Genomic DNA, 21,571 nt, shown 5'->3' on the forward strand with positions numbered 1-21,571 from the left:
TTCCTGCCTCCCCTGTCTAACCCCAACACACCCCGCTGCCTGTCACGAGAGAGCTGTACTCAATTTAATAACCTTGCATCTTGCATGCCAAGCGTCCAACATCTTGCAATACCCAGAGCAGGCAAATCTTACCAGAGGCACACATCAGCCATTCTCTTCCTACCCCTAGCTTACAAGAAGCAGAAGCCTGCACAAGGCTCCAGCCTTTCACAAATGGGGCCCTTGGGAGGAGGCGTTCCCACAGCTGTTGGATCCGCTCCACTTTGGTTTGTTAGAGGTGATAGTGAAAGTTCTTGAGCTGCCAGGCCTCAATATTAATTTGTTTCAAATTTAAATACCCTCCCACTGAGATGTGCCGTGAGGTTCTCTGGCCAAGCAGCCCTCAGAATTGTTTCAACATGGCATGCACTGGTGGAAAACGTCAGGGCCTGAAATGCTCCCAAGACCTATACAATTTGTGGGGCTTAGTCATTTTTTTCTGTGTTGACGTGACCCTACTCATTAATTGCTTTGATGTTCAGGTGCTATCACAAACTCATTCAGGTCAATATATGCCTAGTGCCTGTCCTTGGACAGCTGAATCAAGTTATGTCATTCCTTAACACACTGAGGGGTCCTTCATGGCCCAAAATGAGATCCTCCCATTCCAGATTCAGCAGAGAAGGTTATTGCCTACCTTCTGGTGGATACACCTGCTTGCTGTACTAGAGGGTATGAACACTCAAAGCCCTCACAGAAGAAGTGTGTTTTCAGGGGCTGGGGTGATGGGTGTGTTTGAATGATGAGAGGAAGGGAGGTACAGGGAGCATGGAAAGGGGGCAAAGACAAGAGCCAAACATTTCAGAAGGGAGGCATGAGAAGCAAGAACCAAGACAGGAGCAGACATGGGACAACTCCTGAGTGTGAGGCTGAGGGGTGTTTAAATCCTGGGGAAGCCAGGAAAGGGCCCCAGAGCAGAGCTTAACTTGAGCAGAGCAGTGGGAGAAGACAGTTTCTTGTCTGCATTGTTTTATAGGCTGCAGTAAAGTGAGATGGGAGGCAAGGGGGCTGAAGTGACCCAGGTGAAATAGGACTCCGGGATGACTTCCAGCCCATGATGGTTTAGGACGCAGTGGGTCCACCCCCGAAACTTTAGGGATGTCTCGCAATGTACCTTTTTATTCACGGTCTAACAAGAGATCTCTGTGATGCTGGCAGACCAGATGCCAGCTCATGCCAAGGCCCCTAGGCCTCACTGAACACTGACAAATGCACAGCTTGAAGCCAGTCTGATTCACCTATGGGTTAGTATTGTTAAAATAGGTTTTAGATTTGTAAAAAAAAAATGTGTTTAGACTTTATGAAATGCTTGTAGGATGCTGCATGTATTAATCTGACTTATAACAGCTGTACCCCAGGTTGTAAGGCAATACATAAGTGTTTGCTCTAAAACTGTTACCCCCCCAGTCAGTACAGAGGCGTTACCAAGGGTGAAATACTGGTTTACCACAAGAGGAGTCATCTTCTGCCCAATGAAAGAAGGCCCAGGGATACCAGACAAGCCATTGTGGAACATCAGTGGACAAAAGACTCCATTGATTGCTCCCTCAGCACCCATGAGGAAGAGATGTGCACAAGCACTTGTCCCATCACCTTGAACTCTGGGGGAAGAGAATAAAAATCCTGGACAAGAAAGAACTGTACCTCTATGCTGCTTGAACTCTGACGGGTGAATATTTCTAAGCATAAGTGAGGGATCCCCAACTGTTTGGCCTAGGATGGCCCTAAAGGACATATAGAGCTTGAATATTACAGCTGCTTCTATTACCTTTTGGAATCTAAGATTGTAACACGTTTGTGTGTGTATGTTTATCTGCTTTAGCCTTGTACATAACTCTCTTTTCTTAGTTAATAATTTTTTAATTAATTATAGGATTGGCTACAAGCACTGTCTTTGGCATAGGATCTGAGGTGCAGTTGATCTGGGGTAAGTGACTGGTCGTTTTGGACTGGGAGTAATCTGAATATCATTGTGATTTTTGGTGTAGGGGATCATCTATCACAAAGGTAAGCTTGCCCGGGTGGCAAGATAGACCGGCGTGCCCAAGGAGACTGTCTGTGACTCTATGTTAAGGCTGTCATAATCCTTGAAGAGTTCAGACTGGATATTTGGTTGGTGAAATATGAACACAGAACTCTGAGCCAGCTTGGGGTTTGTGCCCTGCTTCTTCACAATCTGCCCTGAGGTGGGTACTCACACTTGCGAGCCACTCTAGACAGCTTGACAAGCTCCTCAACATGTGAAGTGCCGTGTGATCTGAGCTTAGTACATCCAAATTCAATTTTTGTCTCTTTAGCCCTTTTCTCTAACAGGTTGTCTAATTAAAAGGTACAGAGCTCAAATTTCAAATGTGGGGCTTCTTAGAAGGACACTCAGATCCTCAGATCCCTGATCAATGGCTCCATGTCTAGTTGGCAGCCGGTATCAAGTAGAGTGCCCCAAGGGTCGGTCCTGGGGCCGGTTTTGTTCAATATCTTCATAAATGATCTGGAGGATGGTGTGGATTGCACCCTCAGCAAATTTGCGGATGATACTAAACTAGGAGGAGTGGTAGATACGCTGGAGGGCAGGGATAGGATACAGAGGGACCTAGACAAATTGGAGGATTGGGCCAAAAGAAATCTGATGAGGTTCAACAAAGGATAAGTGCAGGGTCCTGCACTTAGGACGGAAGAATCCCATGCACCGCTACAGACTAGGGACCGAAAGGCTCGGCAGCAGTTCTGCGGAAAAGGAGTTAGGGGTGACAGTGGACGAGAAGCTGGATATGAGTCAGCAGTGTGCCCTTGTTGCCAAGAAGGCCAATGGCATTTTGGGATGTATAAGTAGGGGCACAGCCAGCAGATCGAGGGACGTGATCATTCCCCTCTATTCGACGTTGGTGAGGCCTCATCTGGAGTGCTGTGTCCAGTTTTGGGCCCCGCACTACAAGAAGGATGTGGATAAACTGGAGAGAGTCCAGCGAAGAGCAACAAAAATGATTAGGGGTCTGGAACACATGACTTATGAGGAGAGGCTGAGGGAACTGGGATTGTTTAGTCTTCAGAAGAGAAGAATGAGGGGGGATTTGATAGCTGCTTTCAACTACCTGAGAGGTGGTTCCGAAGAGGATGGATCCAGACTGTTCTTAGTGGTAGTGGATGACAGAACAAGGAGTAATGGTCTCAAGTTGCAGTGGGGGAGGTTTAGATTGGATATTAGGAAAAACTTTTTCACTAGGAGGGTGGTGAAACACTGGAATGCGTTACCTAGGGAGGTGGTGGAATCGCCTTCCTTAGAAGTTTTTAAGGTCAGGCTTGACAAAGCCCTGGCTGGGATGATTTAATTGGGGATTGTTCCTGCTTTGAACAGGGGGTTGGACTAGATGACCTCCTGGGGTCCCTTCTAACCCTGATATTCTATGATCCCCCAAGATGCTCAGCTCAGCAGCTAAACAAGTAAATGCCCATTCATCAAATCCACCATCCAGGCACTTTCACTGCAACTTAGGGCTGATTTGAGCATGACAGATAGATGTCCTGCTAAGGTCCCCAGTGAAATTCTCTTCTAAAGGACTGATCTGGAGCTCCCAACTCCACTTCTGATCATTAGATCTAGAGATGTGCCAGAGCGCCAATGCATGGCTCCAGATCTGAGCTTCTCCAAATTTTGAAGGTGCCTGTTACCAAGGTTTTATTGTGAACCACATGATATTTTGGCGCAATCTATGTGTGGATGCATCAAAACAATTTGCTTCCCACATTAACCTTCTGCATAGAAAGAAAAACAAATTGCCACCTTGCCAGTGGGGAGGATAAAGACAGGACACCTTGCCAGGGCTGAATGTTGTTATTGATGGATCTGTTATTGTCACAGCAGCTCAGTTAGAAAAGAATGGACTCGAACGGATGCTCCCATAAGCTGCAGCCTTCTTATCTGCAGCCCATCAGGCCTCAGGAAGAGTGTGAAATTACGTTTGGCCGTTGAAAGAGGAGCTAGCTAATGGGATAATCTGATCCACAGGGATGGATGATCTTTACAAACCACTGTCAACAAAACCACGTTCCACTGGCGAATGACAATGCATCTCTCAGCAACCACCGAGGCAAGTGGAGCAAGCTAGTATGCGCAAGCAAGCAGGCTGTGCATCTGGCTGCACTTTGCGCTAACAAGCCCAATTCGAGAATTGCATCCTCAGGCAGAGCTCATGCTCTGAATGTTTGCGTGACTGAAAGATACGCGGGTGGGGCAGGTACTGCAAGGAGCATCGGCAGGGTGCGAGACCAGGCGGCCATGCAGTGTATTGTGGTGCAGCCTGAAAGAGATGCAGGTTTAGAACGTTAGAACAAAAACATGATAGTCTAGTTGCAATGTGGTCGTGCCTGGTGGCTGAGATTGGGACCCCCCTGTACTGTACCAACATGTCATAAGAAACAGACCCTGCCCCAAAAACCTTGCAATTACAGGCAAAGGAAGGACTTTTATCCCCATTTTATGGATGGGAAATTGAGGCACAGAGAGACCCACGCACTCAATGCCAGAGCCTAGCACTCCAGAGTCCCACGCTAGAGCCTTACCCACACACCCACCCTCCCTTTCAGAGATGTAGCTTATTCACAGTAACTTCACCAAACTCCCACAAATGCAAGTCCCAACTAAATCCCCTGGACGAAACTCTGGCCTCAGTGGCACAATTCCCACTGACTTCACTAGGGCCGGGATTCCACCCCCCTGCGGACACCAGCAGCAGTCTGTGGCAGGGATACCCATAGAGTCCCAGACGGCAGCCTACAGCTTCCCTCTAGTCTGTAATGGTAGGGGAAAGGCAAGGCTGAGCGATAGCAGGCTGTCACTCTGCAGTGTGTGCTAGTCAACACTCAGGGCTGATACAGAGCCAAAGAAAAGTCCTGGGGCCTGATCCTGGCCCATTGAAGCCCAGGAGAGCATTGGCATTGCCTTCAGCAGGCAGAGGGTCAGGACTCGGGGTGGCAGCCTGTCCCCACACAACCAAAGAGATGTGACCACAACATCAATCTTGACTCACGATCTTCTGCTGTAGCAACCAACCCTTGTCCTCTCATGACCCCTCCTTCTCCCCTTTGTATGATGTCATCCTTTTTGGTGTCATAGCCAATAAATGGCCAAATTCAGGAGCACCAGCATCTCCCAACACCTATCATGAGGTTGTGGGGGCTTAGCCCTTTCTGGATTGTATCCACAGCCTGTGATCTGCGCCCACTGGAGTCTGTGGCAAAGCTCTCACTGAATTCCATGGGAGCTGATGGTTAGACTGGAAGCATTTGGGGGCAGAGCTCTGCCATGCTCCTGGAGCCTGGGGTGCTGCAGACAGCCCTAGCTGGCCTCCCTGTCTTTGGATTCCCCAGTGCTTTGCAGCCCCATTATCAAGGCCAGCTGCCCTTCCCCCACACAGAAACAGTCATGGTTTGGTGTAACAGGCACATGCTAGCCTCTGGGGAAAATACTGAAACAAACCAGAACGAAATGCACAGACAATGACCATTGTAACAAACTTGTGCAGCAAGTCTGGCATCTCCCACCTTGAGTGGCTGGTCTACCTGGAGGATAATTGCCTACTACTGCTGCCTGCCAGTGGAGTTACTCCTTTAGCTCAAGTGGGAGGTGCCTGTGCTTTGGCACTGAAGGTGCCAGATCCAACCCTTCCTAATGCCCCAATGAGGTGGTTTGTCATGGATGTTTCTTACAGGATGGCTGGTTTTCAGGTAGACTCTCTCTGTGCCGGCTTGTCCTCTGCTTCATTCAGGAGAGCCATTCGCCTGTTATTCTGAAGGTGCACTGATCTTGCTCTTAACTGGACAACAGCTGCATTCTCCCCTGAGCATGGGCTGGACACAGCTTTGCAAATTTCACTGTCACCTTAGAAAATAAGAAAGCCACATAGACATTGTGTGACAAGACCGTGATTCACAGAATGCTGCTATTCTGACCGGGTGCTGGAACAAGTTGTATAGTCGGGGTTCTGAGAGCCATTGAACCAAAACTGTAAACCCTGTATATAATGGAAACCCCTTCAAGCCCGAGGCTGCTGCAGCATCCCCCTGCACTCCTAGCTCCAGCACTTATGTATTCTGAGATTCCACAGCTGTCAAACCTGCCCCCGCAACAGTGGCTAAAATCAACAGCCACTCAAATATCAATATCTTGGCCTGATTTGTTCTGCTGAATCATCCCTGTTATGACAGACTGACCACAGAAATAGGACTTGACTCATCCCTCATCTGAAACGTACAGTGTTAAGCAAACCTAACAAATAATGAACTGATGAGAATATTCTGCATCAGTAGATCTCCAAGCACTATATAAAGGTTGGTCAGTATCATCCCATTTTATGGATGGACAAAGAGATGCAAAGTGACATGCCCAGGACTGCCCAGCATGTAAGTGGCAGAGCTGCAAATAGAACCCAGGAGTCCTGTCTCCCAACCCTATGCTCAGTGTACTACTGTTTCTGCAACCAATAGAGTCTTCTATAAAACACAAAGCTTTTCAGGGATTTTGAAGCTGGGCTAGCTCAAAGGGAATGGCCAAAAGGGTAGATCTACACAGCATTTAAACACCTGCAGTTGCCCAGGTCAGCTGACTCAGGCTCCTGGGGGTTCAGGCTGTGAAGCTGTACAAATGCTGTGTAGACATTTGAGCTCTGGGAAGCCCCTTGAGGGGTCCCAGAGCCTGGGCTCCAGCCTGAGCCAAAATGTCTACACCACAATTAAAGAGCCCCTTAGCTTGAGCCAGCTGACATGGGCTGGCTGCGGGGTTTAATTGCTGTGTAGACATTACCCATAGAGCCCTACAATGTGGCTTCTGCCAACTACCTCTCAAACAGCAAGGTGTGGCCTGCCCCAACCCTGGCTGCCAGCGTGCAGTGCTCCACTAAGCAGAAGGCTGCTCTGGCCGTGAAAGCATGCTGGGACCTGGTATTGCGGCAGGACGGCTTCCTGAGTAGGATCGGAGAGACCCGAGGAGGAGTCACTGCACCTTGATTCTGCACCTCTTTTCTGAGCACTGCCTGCAGCGGCAAGGGCTGGGCGGGAGTGGAGCAGTCCACCATCTTGCGCCGTCTCTGCAGGATGGACTGCAGCTGGTCGTTGTCGATCTTTCGGCTGTGTTTACGCCAGCTCTGGTTTCTGACCGGCCTTTTCATTGTGCCCTGACAAGAGGAACCGGCGCACGTCAGTGGACGGCTCAGAAAGTGAGAAGCACAGTTCCCACCCACCCAGGGGCTGCGCGCGCAGGCCTTTCAGCTCACTCTCAGAGATGCTCTGGGGCTGAGCCCCCAGTTGCCTAAAGGGGCAAATCAGAAATGCCTGTTTCAGGTTTGTGGCAGAGAGGGGACTTGAACCTGTGTCGTGCCCCACATCCTAGATGAGTTTTCTAACCACTAAGTTAAAGGTTGTGTCTACATGTGTGTGTGGGGGCTGCATGACTGCCTCCTCCTTCTCTGGCTGTTTTGGGAATGGCTGAAACCATTTATGTCAAATTTGTGAATAGCTTCCAGTCACCCGAAGCTACAGTTTTCTTCGAATTAACTATTTGTCTGAAAAAAATGTCCCCTGCTCAGACCTCAACCCCTTGAGCTGATGGAGAAGCTCCACTGGGGGTCATGTCTACACTACAATCTTAAGTTGACCTAGGTCAACGTACAGCCTAATTACTCTGGTGGCCAATGTCCACATTACCCTCCTTCTGGTGGTGGTGCGTGTCCTCACCAGGAGCACGTCCACCGACTTAGGAGAGGAAGTGTGGGGGGCTGAGTGCCAGGGCTCTCTGCTCCATGCAGATCCCCTCTAGGAGCCCAGCAGCTGCCTGGGGCTTCTCGCATCCGGTGGAGAAATCCGCCCCCGCAGTCTGGTCAGCTGCTGTATCCCCAGCGGGAGCCTGCACCCTGGGCATCAGCAGGGTTCCCAGCAGGGAGCCCAGGTGGCAGCCTGGCTTGGAGAAGAGACCTAGCAGCAGCCCAGCTGGGGAGCCAAGAGCTGGCTTTCTTATCAATTTTGGAGCCATGAAATTGTCAAGACAGCTAATAGTGATATAAGTAACGCAGAGTCTACACAGACACTGCGTCACCCTAACTACACCAGCATAAGCCCTACACTGCTCCTCGAGGTGGAGTTACTATGGGCTTGGCTACACTTGCGAGTTAGAGCGCATTAAAACAGCCCTGGGCACCCTAACTCCTAACGTGTCCACACTGGCAAGGCACGTGGAGTGCCTGGACTCTGCAGCTGGAACGCTCCTGGTAATCCACCTCCACGAGAAGCATAATGCTTGCTGCACCCCAGCTGAAACGCTCGGGCGTCAGTGTGGACGAGGTGTTGCATTACTGTGCTCTGATCGGCCTCCGGAAACGTCCCATAATCCCCTGAAGTCAAGTGGCCACTCTTCTCATGGTTTTGGAATCGCCGCAGGCATGCGGATATGCCCTTTCAAAGCTCCGTTCTGACAGCCGGCTGCTTATCTGCTCCAGGACAAAGCAACCATCACTGTGGGATGTTGCTGCTGTGAGTGTGAGAGAGAGGCGGAGGGAGGAAGGGGGTCTGCTGCTGTCTGAACTTACAAGACAGCATGCTGACACTCTCAGCCCCCCAAAACACACCGTCTCTCCCCGCACATACACACAACACACCCCCTGTCACACTCCACTCCCCCCAATCTGAAAAGCATGCTGCAGCCACTTGCCCACTGGGATAGCTACCACAATGCCCTGTTCTTAGTGGCATTGCAAGAGCTGCTAATGTGGCCATGCCAGGGCGCTTGCAGCTGACAGTGTAAACACACAGCGGCGTTTTCCCTGCTGCGCTCTACATCTGCGAGTGTTGCCAAGCCCTGTGTCGGTGCAGTGGGGCACTTACATTGGCGGCAGCAAGGGCAGACACTGCGTAGACACGGACGCAGTTAGATTGACATAAGCTGCTTTATGTCGACCTAACTCTGTAGTGTAGACCAACTTAGCAGTAGCAGGCTATTATCCAGCCGCAAGAGAGGTAAGCGACACACGTTGTAACTGTGAGAGGCATTCAAGCCAGAAAACACCCCCACATACCACTCTCCACACGTCTAGTGAGACAGGTTCACAGAGGGTCGTGAAGGTCAAGACCCAGTGGGCAGCACCACAGACTCTGCTGTCAACCTGATTCTGTGGATTTTCCAAACCCAGGAAAATGAAGTGGTGGCAAAATTGTCAAGCTTGCTTTCTTTGCCCCCTCCCAACATGCGAGCAGGGCAGAGATCAGGCAGTCAACAGCTGGATGTTTCAGGTCCTCCCAGCATGAGCTGTTCAATATCCAGTCAGACATCGTACAGGGGAAATGCAGAACCTTCCAAAGCGGAGAGCAGGTTTTATTTTTAATTTAAATTTTTTTTAAAAAAAAAGGAGAGTGGGGAGGAATTGAAACTCACATCAAGAGTTTCCAAGGGCCAAAAAAAAAAAAAAAAAAGTTCATTTACAACAGAAAAAGCCTCCCCAATTTGCAAAATTTTGAAACTTTCACATGCTGGGAGCACAGCTCCAAGGCCCTGCGGTGAGAAGACGAGGTAGGAGGGTCAAGGCACGTGAGTCAAGTTAAAGATCAGGCTCCTTGCACGGAGTGAGCGGATTATAAGGGCCCAGAGGAAAACGGGGCAGGAAAGGGGTGTGAAGGAGGAGGTGCTTAAGCGTGATACGCATCCTGTTACTCAGCTATGGAAGGGCTCTGTCCTGGAGTAGCTTGATGAAGGCACGTTCCTGCAGGACAGGGGACTCCCCTGCACGCCCCACCTTGCTCAGCTTTCTGCACCTGTCGTGAGCAGGACCACGCCTGGGTGGAAATGTACAGGGTTCTCCCAGGCACCGGTGCCTTTCTGCACAGCAATGCTTACCAGGATCCCTTGCAGCTCCATCACGGTGCTCTTGCGTTTGCTGGCTGCTGTTGAGTGATCCTGAGAGGGGAGATCCCTTGAGAGAGGATTCTGCTGTCCCTCCTCAGAGCTTTACCCCCACACCCCAGCACAGACACACCCGGTGCTCATATCCCAGTGGCCCGGGGTCCTTGGCCTTTCTCCTGAGGTTGCCAAACAAGCCGGCCAACAAGGGCTGGGTGTAGACTGGCATTCAGTGACATTAACCCCCCTCCCCTGGGAAACCACCCATTCACCTCACATTGGGCATTTATGAGCTGGTAAAGAGCCTTGGCATCTATCTGCCCCATGCCAGAGTCAGACTGGTGTGCGAGAGGGGAAGGGCTCCACAGCCCATTCCCCAGGGCTGGCTGGATCTGGCGCCCTACAGAGGAAAGGCCCTGTCCAATCCTCCTTTTTCCCTCCTGGAGCCAGCCAACTGCCCGTCGAACCCACGGCTGAATTGGAACCCCGGCAAAAGGCCCAATATCCCACGCCTGGACTCCCCTGCCGGAGCCAGGCCCATGAAATCGGTTTTCTACATCCCACGACGCTGGCTATTACAAGTGCCATTGATAATGGGTCTGCACTCCCAGGTGGATGTCAGGGACCAAAGCTTCCCTTCCTACACCCTGGTGCCACCGTTTACCTGGGACAATGCAGCCCTATCCTTCTTTGCTGGTCTCAGGGCAACCCCGCTCTTGATCCTGGCCATCATTTCCTCCACTGCTTGAGCTTTTACGTCATCCGTAGCAGGTTTGCCTGCAGCCATAGGAAGAATGAAGCTTATTATTCATATTTCCGCAGTACCTGGGAGCCCCAGTCATGACCCAGGCTCCCGGTGTGCTAGGCACTGTACAAACACGGAACAAAAAGATGGTCCCTGCCCCAAACAGCTGACAAACTAAGTATAAGACAAGAGACGACAAACGGAGACAGACATGGGGAGCACAAGGAAACTGTGGGACAGCACTAGTCAGCATGACAGGTAGTGGTCTCTGCACTTCAGCGGCCTGGGCCCTGGCCATCGTCCAGTGTTTTGTAGGCATCATGGCAAAGGAGAGTTCTGACAGTGGATGGCGAGGTGACTTTATGGAGGTTTATGGGGAGTGCATCCCAAGAGTGTGAAGAGTGAAGGATCAAGAAAAATAAAACGGAGCCCATGTTTAAATCTCCCTCTATGTCCAACAGCAATGGAGGTGGTTCAGAGCCCCACTAGGTCTGCGATCCTGTGGAGAGGCACGGACTGGCCACATGACATCACAGGAACCAAAGGGACAATGGATGAAACTGGGAGGTGGCAGTAGCAAAGGAAATATTTGTTCACAGTGTGTAATTAACATGTGGAACTCACTGCCACAGGATGCTGTTGAGGTCAAGAACTTAATAAAATTCAAAGAGGGGGTTGGACGGTTCCTTGGATAACAAAGTTTGGAAGGGATCTTAAACCTTATATTTCAGGACTTGTGGCAATCTGTTAGAGACCAGGATGAGACCTAGTGTGTGTGGGGGGAAGGTAAGCAGATTATCCCACATCTGTACGGTGGGGTTTTTGCACCTTCCTCTGAAGCATTTGGTGCTGGCCCAGTCAGAGACAGGATCCTGAGCGAGACGGGCCATAGAGCTGATCCACTCTGGCAGTTCCAGTGTAACGCTTTGTCCTTCTAGCATGTCTCTCATCTGAGGATCTCCAAGCACGGCACACACACCAGCCTCACAACCCTCCGCCAGAATGACGCAGGTATCATCAACCCTCTTTTACCTCGGGGAAGCCGAGAGTGGGAGAAACTTGTCCAAGGACACACAGCGAGCCAGTGGCAGACCTCCTGGATGTGTGCTTCAAGCACAAGCCCAGCCACTCTCCTGTATAGCTGCATATTCTGGTAGCATCCTCTGCACTTGAGCAGGGAAACTTGAAGAATCCCTTCCACACTGGTTTAATCCCCCCCGTGGATCTGTATCTATCTCGGGGATTTATCTGCCCCTCCCCCAAGTATCTGAGCACCTCACAATCTTAACGTACTTATTCTCAAAGCCCATATTACAGGTAGGAAAACTAAGGCACAAAGAGACTCAGGCCCAATGGTTAAAATCAATGAGAGTGAGGTGCCTGAACACCTTGGAGGATCTGGGCCTCCGTGACGTGGCCAAGGCCACAGATGGACTCAAACCTGAGTCTCAGGCTAGCACTGTAACCACTAGACCACCTTGCCCATTTAGCAGCTGTGACCATCTGGGCCCTGTTCAATACATTCACTGCAGCACCCAAGCACCACGGAAACACCGCCCAGCCAGTAACGCGCCGTAGCCCTGCAGCAGCGGGCTGGTTTCAGCCAAGAGTCCCATGGCCCTCCAGAGAGACAGACTGGATGATACACTGCCTCCACCCCATCCCCTCCCCCTCAATGCGGAGAGGTCAGCGCCCAGGGGAAGGAGAGCACTCGAGCGCGCCGTGGCCCCATGCCACCGGAGTGCCAGGGGATTTGGCTTTAGTGCCGTGAGGGATGCCTCTCGAGTCAGAGTCGGGTGGCTGTCAGGGCTGGCTTACTGGGTTTCTGTTGCCGCATCCCCTTCCTTTGTTTGATCATCAAAAGGGGACTGAAAAGGAGAGAGACGTATCAATGCATTGTCACGGATAGCACTCAGGGCCCCACCTGGCCCCACTTCTCTGCTCTCTGCCTCCAGCCCGACCCCACCATTCTCTCCCAGACTGCCACACCCTCAATGCCCCCCCAGCTCCCTGGAGCCCCCACAATGCTCCCCTTGCCCCAGATCTCTGCACCCCACCTCCCAGACAGCTGATGCCCCCCCCAGAACTCCACCCTTTGCCCTCTCACCCAGTAACTCCATGTCTCCCCTGTCGGCAGGCACAGAATCGGGCAGGGTGAGGAGCATGAATGTATAGGGAAGCAGTGTGGGACCCGAGGCTGGGAGAGCAGTAGACAGGGCAGGGACCTGATGTAAATTGCATTTAATGCTGGTTACAGCCCCAGAGGAAGACCCCCCACAGCGATCTGTAGCAGGGCAGGCTCCCCCACTACTCCTTGCTGATGTACGAGGGGTCTGGGGGTCCCTGGATCAACCAACGGGGAGACTCGTCTCTGTGGTCCGTTCTACCCTTGGACTACCCACTGAGCCAGGCAGCATGAAGGGAAAAGGCTGCATGATTCATGCCCCCCCGTGGCTCCAATGGGCTGGCTGGGCTCTGCTGCCCGCTCCGGGCACTGCAACCCGGCGCACGGGGTCACCGCAGGGCTCAGGTTTGGCCCAGTCGCCCCTCCGCCATGATGATACAGGCTGGCCGGGCCAAACCGGAGTGAGTGACGCTGCGGCCCCATGCGCCGGGTTGCAATGCCACCGCACTAATTTGGCCTGGCTGGTCCTCGGCAGGGCGGCTGGGCCAAACCTGCAGCACCCGGAGGTCGCAAGGCCCGGAGGGGGGAGTCACGCCCAGCGAGCCCTGCAGGACAGGAGCCGCTGCTATGGGGTGCATGGGGTACTTATTTAGCACTTTACATGAACATGTATGCCACATGTCATGGGTAAGAAGTATTTACTATCCTAGATGGCTTCTGCACTAAAGCTGTGGACTGGCTCATGAAAGGCCATCGAGGGCTACCTATGGGTCCTGAAAGGCTGAGAACCGCTGGTCTGCAGAAACCATGGGCACGGGCATACGCAAGGCACAGACTAGGAGTGTGCCATGTCCCCGCCTGGTGGCTGGGCTCTGACCGACAGCCAGCTGCTGAGGCCCCGCGAGAGGAGCGACTCCCTCAGGGCCAGCGGTCTCTGTAGGGGAAGGTCTGGGTGTGGGTGGCACTTACTCCACGGGGGCGGAAGATGCTGGCGGTGGCAGAGGAGGTGGAGGTGGCGGGGGTGGGGGCGGAGCCACTTCTGGCGAATCAGGTTCAGAAGGCGGGGCTTCAGCCGTCTCCAATTTCTCTTCTAGTAACGTCACTGAAAGGGAATGCAGCCAGGAATAGGTTCAGAGCTCCTGGGGCCACAGACACTGGGCTAGAAGGACCCTCGGTCTGACCCAGTAGGGCCGTTCTTATGTCTCCCTCCCAGCCCGCCCCCCCACCCCGAGATGCTGGCCCGTGGAGAACTGGTCTTGGACAGCTGGCTGGTCACACGGTGCTGGCTCCTCCATTCTGTTTCCAGCTGCTAATTAGCATTAAGAAATACACCACGTCAGTTCAGGGCCGAGAGTGAGGGCTGGAGAGAGGCTATGTGATTGTACATGAGAAGAGAGGCAGGGGGGCGGTGGAATAGCGGGTGGGGAAGCAGGGCTGGGTGATGGGGAAAACAGGAGGGGAGGCAGGACCTGGTGATGGGACGGGAGGTGAGGCTGTGGGGGGTCGAGCTAGTAAAGAGATCAGCCTAAGTCAAACCCTCCCCCACCCCAATTGGATCCGCTTGCCCCCAAAGCTCGGAGAGGTTTGAAATCCAGCTCCAGTGCTGGGGTCTCATCCGCACGAGGGGCTGAAGCCCCAGCTCTGGGCTCCGCACAGCCTTAGATGTGGGGGCCGGTCTGAGGTTCTGAACCGCACCGCTGGAGTCTAGCAGCTGTAACATCCCCTTTAATACCAGGCCCACTCACGAGAGGGTGGAGAGACCCTTGGCACGGATGGCTCTCAGACAGCCAGCCCCCTCGCCAGGAGTGTCCATCAGATCCCAGCTGGGCCTGCCTAGCCCCTGGGCCTGCCTTGGGGGCCCAGAGCAGGGAGCGAGGGCTGGGTGCTCATCGCCAGGTGGAGGGGCCAGCACAGGAACAGTGAGGAGAGCACGTACCTTTCCCCTCCAACTCCATGTTCCTCTCCTCCGCCTGGTGCAGCTGCTTCCCCAGCTCCAGCTTCTCTGCTTCGGCTGCAGCCAGGGCCGCTCGCACTGCGGCCAGCTCCTCCTGGCTCTCCTCTAGCTGCTCTTCCAGACCCTTCACCTGAAGGCAGAAGAGAAGAGGCGTGCAGGGGGCAGGAGAGTTTGGAAGAGGTGGCCTTGTCCCAGCCCAGGAGGCCCCCAGTCATCCACCTGAGAGACACATGGTGCTCCCCGGCCATCCACCCAGGGAGCCACTCCAGCACCAGGGCGTGTGCCTACGGCCAAGGCCTGGCTGCTTGGAGAGAGGTCACTTAGGACACCCGTGGGCTGCCTGCGACATACAATATTACACGGTCCATCTGTCTGTGTGGTTTGCTCTAGGACCACATGGGGTGGGGTGGGGGGGGTGGGACAGTCAAGCAAGGGTGACCTGGGCATATGCAGGAGCGGGGCCCTTAGCCCAGATTGCCCCATTTAGCAGGACATATGGGACCACTCCAGCGTCATTCACTTGGCAGTTTTCCCTGCAACCAGGCTGAGCTCGAGAGTCCGGCTTGGCCCAGGGGTGCCAGCTTGTGAGCCCAGGGAGGATCCGAGTGGGAAAGACTGGACCAAAGAACTTTGCGGGGTGTGGGGGATAAACAGCCAGTCTCCAGTCGCCATGGCAGAGGGGGAGGCAGGGACTGCTGGGGAGCAGGCTGAACCCCAATGCCCACAGCTGAGGGTGTCCGGGATAAGCTAGGCCTCCCTGGGTATGTCTATGCTGCACACTAAGCCGGGCTCTGACTCAGGTTTGAGCCCAAGCCCCACTTCTGTCCACACACACATCAGTCTGATTTGGACCAGCGAGCACTCAGGACCCAGGTCCTAGGAGCTTGCTAGGGGGGTGGGTCAGAGCCCAAGTCCTGCTGTGACTCGGATCCAGGCCCTGTCATTTTGCAGTGTGGACGCAGCTCAAGCCGCAGCCCTGAGTCAGGAGGCCTGTGCAGTGCAGTGTGGATGCGTTAGCACGGCTGTGAGGCCTGGGTCTGGCCATGGTACACCCAGGTTTACAATGCAGGGTGGACGTTCAGCAACGCCGAGTTGCAAGCCCGTGTCCCCATGCCTGGATTTACCGTGCAGTGCAGACATCCCCCCGCGTCTCTCGATGACAGAGACGAGGGCTAACCCTTCTGCTGGGCCGTGTCCTTACTGCGGCTATTCGGCAGCACTTGGGGGGAAGAGGCTGTCGGGTCTCCGTATTCCCTGCTGGTGGCAGCTCCCGAAGGGCAGACTCACAGGGCAGGAGCCCTGGGACCCGGCCTGAGTGTGGGAGAAGGGCAGGATTCCACCCTGGGGCAGGTGGAGGCCCGGGGCCCAACCCTGGGGGGAGCACTCAGAGAGAAGGGTTTGAAGTGCAGCTAGCCCTGAACCTTGACAATCCAATTCCCCGAGCCCCAGAGCTCAGGGCTCCAGAAGAGAAGAGGGAGGGGCTGACAACCAGTCCTACTCCTGGGTGCCGGGACCTCCCAAGCTGCAGCAGGATACTCCTGATGGCCTAGGCCTTTCAGAGAGCAGCTGGGGTCTCCAGGGAGGGGGCAGCTCATGGCCCAACACCCCCCCATGCCATCACCACTATGGAGCAGAAGGCAGCTGGGTCTCATGGGCCCATACAAAGGTCCCTGCTGCTCTATAGGGAGGGGCCATGGGCGGCACCCCCTGGAGAGCCCCACAGCTCAGTAAGCAGATACTGGAGGGGAGGGGGTTGATGACCCAGGCGAATGCCAGGGTTAGCCCAGGCCGTCCCTGGTTACCGAGACAGTCCCTGACTTTTTTCTGCTGCTCCTGCTTGGCTTCCTCCAGCATCCCAGTCAGGCTAGCCACCTCCTCCAGGGCCTGGAGCAGCTGGGCGTTGGGTCCCACGTTCTGGAGCAGGATCATGCTCTGCCTGTTGGCTTCCTTCTGCTTCACCAGCATCTGCACCCAAGAGATTGGGGAGGATTCAATGGAGGGCTCGTGGGCACCGTATCCGCCGCTGAACTCAGCCCGCTGGCAGCATGACCCAGCCGCCCTTTAACGCCGGCTTCGACGCAGCAAAGCCGCTGGTCCCACGGCCCCACCCAGCTCTGCTCCCCAGAGGCGTCCAGTGTCACAGCTGGGCGACGCAGCACGTGACGCGACTCTCTGCTGCTTTTGGAACAGAGCAGTCACCAGGCTCCGTTCCCCGCTCTGCCACTGACCAGCCGGGTGACCCTGGGCAAGTCTCTTCTCTCTGGGGCTTGCTCTGCATCTGTTAAATGCTTGGAGAGGAACGCGTGGAATGTGTTCAGCCTTGTGGCCCATTCAAGGCAATAGGAGGCTTCCACTAACTTCATTGTGCCCTGGGCCAGGCACTTGGAGAGGCAGGAATTTGTATTTTTACTCCTGTTCGCCCTGCCGGGCCAGCCTGGCTGTGGGGCAGGGAGCCAGGGCCTGTCTCCATCAGAGGCACCCCATACCCCCAAGGTACCCAAGGCAGGCAGTGCGGGAGCTGCAGCTGCCAACAGGAGAAGCAGGCCAGGCTGGTGTCCAGCGAGGGGAAGGTGTTTAAGGAGAGCAGCAGGGTCACTGCGGCTGGGGTGTGGGACAGGCCTGGGGCATCGTGGGAGGAAGTGGGCAGCTCTTGGCTTGGCTTCAGGGACAGCCCTAGGCAGAGCGGAGCAGAGACGTCAGCATCGCCCCTCCGTCCTGCTCAGGTGTTCTGCCCCGGCCCATTAAGACCCACCGCTGCTAGCAGGGGAGAGAGGAAGGCAGAGCTGAGGAGCGTTACCCCAGGGCCAAGCAGCTCTTCCCACGCACAGACCATCCACTGTCCCCTGACCTCCTGGGCCCTGGCACTCCCCAGTGACCCTCCTGATTCCTAGCATCAGGCCCAGCGTTTGCTGGTCCTCGCAGCACCCCTGGACGGGAGATCGCTGCCCCGCGCCACCCTGTACCTCGTGGGCAAAGGTCTCTGCATGCTGCCTCAGGTCCTGCTCCAGCTCCAGCTGCTGCATGGCCTCGCTGTACTCCTGAGCGGCCATCTGGGACACTGCCCGGGGGAGAAGAGCCGTCAGCCAGCCTCTCCCCACGTGCGTCCCCAGGGCACCAGCCATGGCACCGACCACCCAATCTCCAGCTCCGTGCCACACCGGGGGCAAATTCAACCCTTGGTTTCGACAGGGGCTGCACCCGCATGGGCTGGGGCAGCGATAAGGGTCTGATCCTGCCCTCCTCCCTCGGGACAAATTCCACCGACGTCAATGGGAGGTTTGCCCGAGTAAGAACTGCAGGATCAGTAATACACCAGCAGCTCTTAGACCTGGTCCAACTGCCCGGCCCTCACTGGATTGACAGTGACTTGCTCCAAGGCTCTACCCCACAGTAAGCACCCTCCTCCCCTTTGACCAGTGCCCCCGCATCCCTCCAGCCATGGCCAGGCCAATTCCAAGGGTGTGTCCCTTGCGTGGCTGCAATAAACACAATGCGGGGTGAATGTAACAGGGAGCGATAGCTCAGACCAGCTCAGTTGATGCCCCTCAGCCCTGATCTGCAGCCTCCCACTGCTGCAGGGCTGCCAGCTCTCATGCTTGCACCCCAATTCTCAGGATATTTGGGGGAGGGTGTGCAGCCCCAGCTCCTGGAGTCAGGTGAGACTCTCAGCTATCAGAACAAGCATGGGTATGTCTACCTGAGCTGGAGAGTACATCTCCAGCTGCCATGTAGCCATCGCTTGAGTCTCTCTATGCCTGACCAATGGGGTAACAACACTGCCCTACCTCTCAGGGGCTGTGGGAAGAAGATAAACACATGAAAGATGGGGAGGAGGGACAGTAATGGGGGCCAGATAACTCCCATAGGTGGGTTCCTTGACGGGCTCAGACAGGAGTTCTAGCAACGGATTTTCCTCAGGTGCTCGATGGGACGTGTGGTTCACAGTCACACAGGTGCTTTGGAGCACAACCGCTAAACATCTAGGTACTCATCAAAATAAACTCTTTGATCCCACCCCTCCGCCCCCCAAGTTCCAGCCGAGCTCTGGGAATGAACCAGCCGGGGAACAGGAAACGAGGAGCAAGCAGAGGGGACAGGATGCAGAAAGGGAAAAAAAAACCATGGGAGCAGGTTCCCAGGAAATTCCACCCACAGAGGCAGAGATACAGCTGGGATGGACCTGGCCCAAGCTGTGCTCAATGACCTGGGCTTGGAAAAGCGGGAGGCGGGGGGGGTGGGAAATATATTTGTGAAACATTTCGAACATTCGGAACTGGATTTCCATTCCACAAGTTTCCAAAAGGCCCAGTTCCCACTTACCAGGAGGGCTTTTTCCCCTTGAGAAAACCTTGTACTGAAAATATTCATTTTTGAAAATGTTCTGAGTCACATTTTGTGTGTGTGTGTGTTTCTTATTTATCTGATTTTTCTCCTCCCCCCCTTTGCCATGGAAAAAAGGGAAAATGCTAAACTGAAAAACAAAGGAAAAAAAAACCAAACAAAAAAGGGCTAAAGTTTTCATTCGGAGGTTTCACTGGACAACACTTTTCAGTGTGGCAGGCAGGCCAGTGTTTCACTGGAAACACGGCACCGGAGAAGTTTGCAGAGTTCTGCCATGACCGTGCGGTGGACTCACCTCTCTTGTACTTCTTCAGGGCCTTGTGACTCCTGTCCATCGCGGCCTGCAGGGACCCCCTCTCTGCTCGCTCCTCTTCCACCTGCAGTGGGACACCGGGTGTTTGTAGCCGGTTCTTTATTTGCACCAAATTCAGCCCCACTGACTTCAGTGGCCCGTTGGCTTGAGCCGATCCTGGGCTTGATCCAACCCCTGCACCTATGGGGGGGGGGCAGCGTTCACCCCAGGGAGGGCAGGGGGCTGTGCACAGAGAAGCCTTTGGATCTGGCAGGCTTCCCGCTCCCTCCCTCCCTCAGACGTCCAGCAAATCCACGCCCAAGCAGCAGCAAAGAGCTGCAAGGACAGTCAGGCACCGGGAAGGCCTGTAACTGCACTAGGGGGTCTCCAGCTTCCTAAGGCAGGTTGAAGGCTGAGAGTGGCACCGAGCGAGCTCTGGACTGGGCTCCGGGGAGCTGAGTTTATACTGGAGCTCAGGGAGGGACTGTGTGAAACCGTCTGCCGTTAGCGGTGATACTGAAGCCATCAGTCCGCCCCTAGGAGAAAAGTTCTCGCTGTGAACGGCTTCTGCTGTTGGGCTGTGCTGGCCAAAGCCAGTGGCTTAGACTGGGCAACTGCCAGCACCAAGGGCCCTTCAGCCAGCTCGGCTGGGCCCATGGGGAACAGCCCTGGCGGAGGGGGGTCCCCAGCAGGTATGGAGCCAGCGTAGGTGGCATGCTGCGGGCATTCCAGGGGTGAGCCGGAGCTCAGCTGCAGTCTGGCAATTCCCAGATGCAGCAGCCCGTAGGTAGCTGAGTGCAATTCAGGGCAGCCCCCAGGCTGCTCTAAACTATGGTGAAGGGGAGTTGCCCCGGGCAGCCCCAGCATTGGGCACACACAAGGGAGGAATCTCCCAGCCCCCTGGGGCTCTGAGCCAAGGCCAGGGAGGAATTCAGCCTTTATTTTCTTAGGGGGAAGCTTGGGGTTGGATCCCCTCGGACCCACACCAGCTAGTGATGAGGCCCGCAGCATGCAGTGGCTCAGCTGGCCACCTGTGCCCCGATTATTGATTTATATTACGGTAGCACCAAGCACCTCACTGTGCAGACACAGAACGAAGAGACAGCCCCTGCCCCCATGACCTTACAATCAGCGCGTCAGGCTACAGACAACAGGCGGTGACAGACAGGGGAGCACAAGGTGACGAGAGGGGTCAACAAGGGGAGCAGTGGTCTTAGCACAGCAGTCGCCGAGCTCAGCGAGCATCATGGCCGAGCAGAGCGTCAAGGAGGGGCCGGCATCGGCACCGTACCTGCTCCCCGAGGTCTCTGATCTGGCTCTGCAGCTCCTGCACTTGGATGGTGAGTTCCTTCTTCTCCCCCAGCAGCCTGGAAACCTTTTCTTGCAAATCTGGAGCCAGAGGAAGGGAAATAAAACGAGGTGCCTTCTCTCTCCCTGCTTCGTGCAACAGACCCTGGTCCTATGGCAGCCAGGCCTGAGTGGAGGGCCACATCTGCTCTGTGTCTACAGGCCTTCCTCTCTGTCTAGGGCACGGCGTGTGCTTCAGACTGATAGCTCTCCTAGACTGCTTGTCATCCACCGCTCTCATAGCACCTCCTCAAGGCGGGTCACTAGCACCCGCCCCATTGGACAGATGGGAAACTGAGGCACAGAGCGGGGAGGTGACTTGCCTGAGCTCACTGAGCACCCAGGTCCCTGCTCTATCCACTAGAGCATGCTGCCTCCAAAGCAAAGTCGTCTTAGCTGTCTCTGAACTTTGTGAAGGGAGAGGATGTGTGGGGTCAGACAGGGCTTAAGGGGGCAGGGCTGTGAGGGGAAGAGAGCGGCATATGAACGGTGCCCAGTAGGGAGCTAGGCCTTTGGCTCCTCCAAGCATTTCCATGCCACAGAATGAAGTTGTTCCAGGGGAAAGGTGCCACCCTGGCAGCTCTGGAAACTGCAGGCCATGCCCAGCAGGCAATGGAAACACAACCATGGACGGACAACCATCGCGGACCTGGAGAAAACCCTCCTCGGACAGGAAGGGAAGTCAGTGTCCATGGCCTAGGCTGTCCTCAGCCTCTCTAAGCAGTGCCCCAGCACCAGGGAGGGTTTTGGGATGTGGCTGCCTGTCTGCTAGGAGCTGGAATGAGACCCACCAACTCAGTGCACGTAAGCCACCTAATAGCCAGCAGCTGCTTATAGCTCCTATCTTCCTG

The 21,571-nt window shown here is 54.7% G+C and overlaps 1 protein-coding gene across 1 annotated transcript in view; it reads right to left on the reverse strand.

Annotated features, from left to right (window-relative positions):
• Window positions 1-3,853: 3,853 nt before the first annotated feature.
• LOC144263737 (shootin-1-like) overlaps window positions 3,854-21,571 on the reverse strand; it is a 39,749-nt gene continuing 22,031 nt past the window's right edge. Inside the window, exons 6-17 of the mRNA XM_077814712.1 lie at window positions 20,665-20,762; window positions 19,377-19,458; window positions 17,704-17,798; window positions 16,559-16,705; window positions 14,723-14,870; window positions 13,756-13,888; window positions 12,480-12,529; window positions 10,581-10,693; window positions 9,914-9,973; window positions 7,034-7,205; window positions 5,743-5,914; window positions 3,854-4,334 (exon numbers count right to left, since the gene is read on the reverse strand). Coding sequence (XP_077670838.1) covers window positions 5,757-5,914; window positions 7,034-7,205; window positions 9,914-9,973; window positions 10,581-10,693; window positions 12,480-12,529; window positions 13,756-13,888; window positions 14,723-14,870; window positions 16,559-16,705; window positions 17,704-17,798; window positions 19,377-19,458; window positions 20,665-20,762 — 1,256 coding nt within the window. The 3' untranslated portion in view covers window positions 3,854-4,334; window positions 5,743-5,756. The remainder of the gene's footprint in view (window positions 4,335-5,742; window positions 5,915-7,033; window positions 7,206-9,913; window positions 9,974-10,580; window positions 10,694-12,479; window positions 12,530-13,755; window positions 13,889-14,722; window positions 14,871-16,558; window positions 16,706-17,703; window positions 17,799-19,376; window positions 19,459-20,664; window positions 20,763-21,571) is intronic.

This window comes from Eretmochelys imbricata, chromosome 4, assembly GCF_965152235.1.
Source record: "Eretmochelys imbricata isolate rEreImb1 chromosome 4, rEreImb1.hap1, whole genome shotgun sequence".
Classification (NCBI taxonomy): Eukaryota; Metazoa; Chordata; order Testudines; family Cheloniidae; genus Eretmochelys; species Eretmochelys imbricata.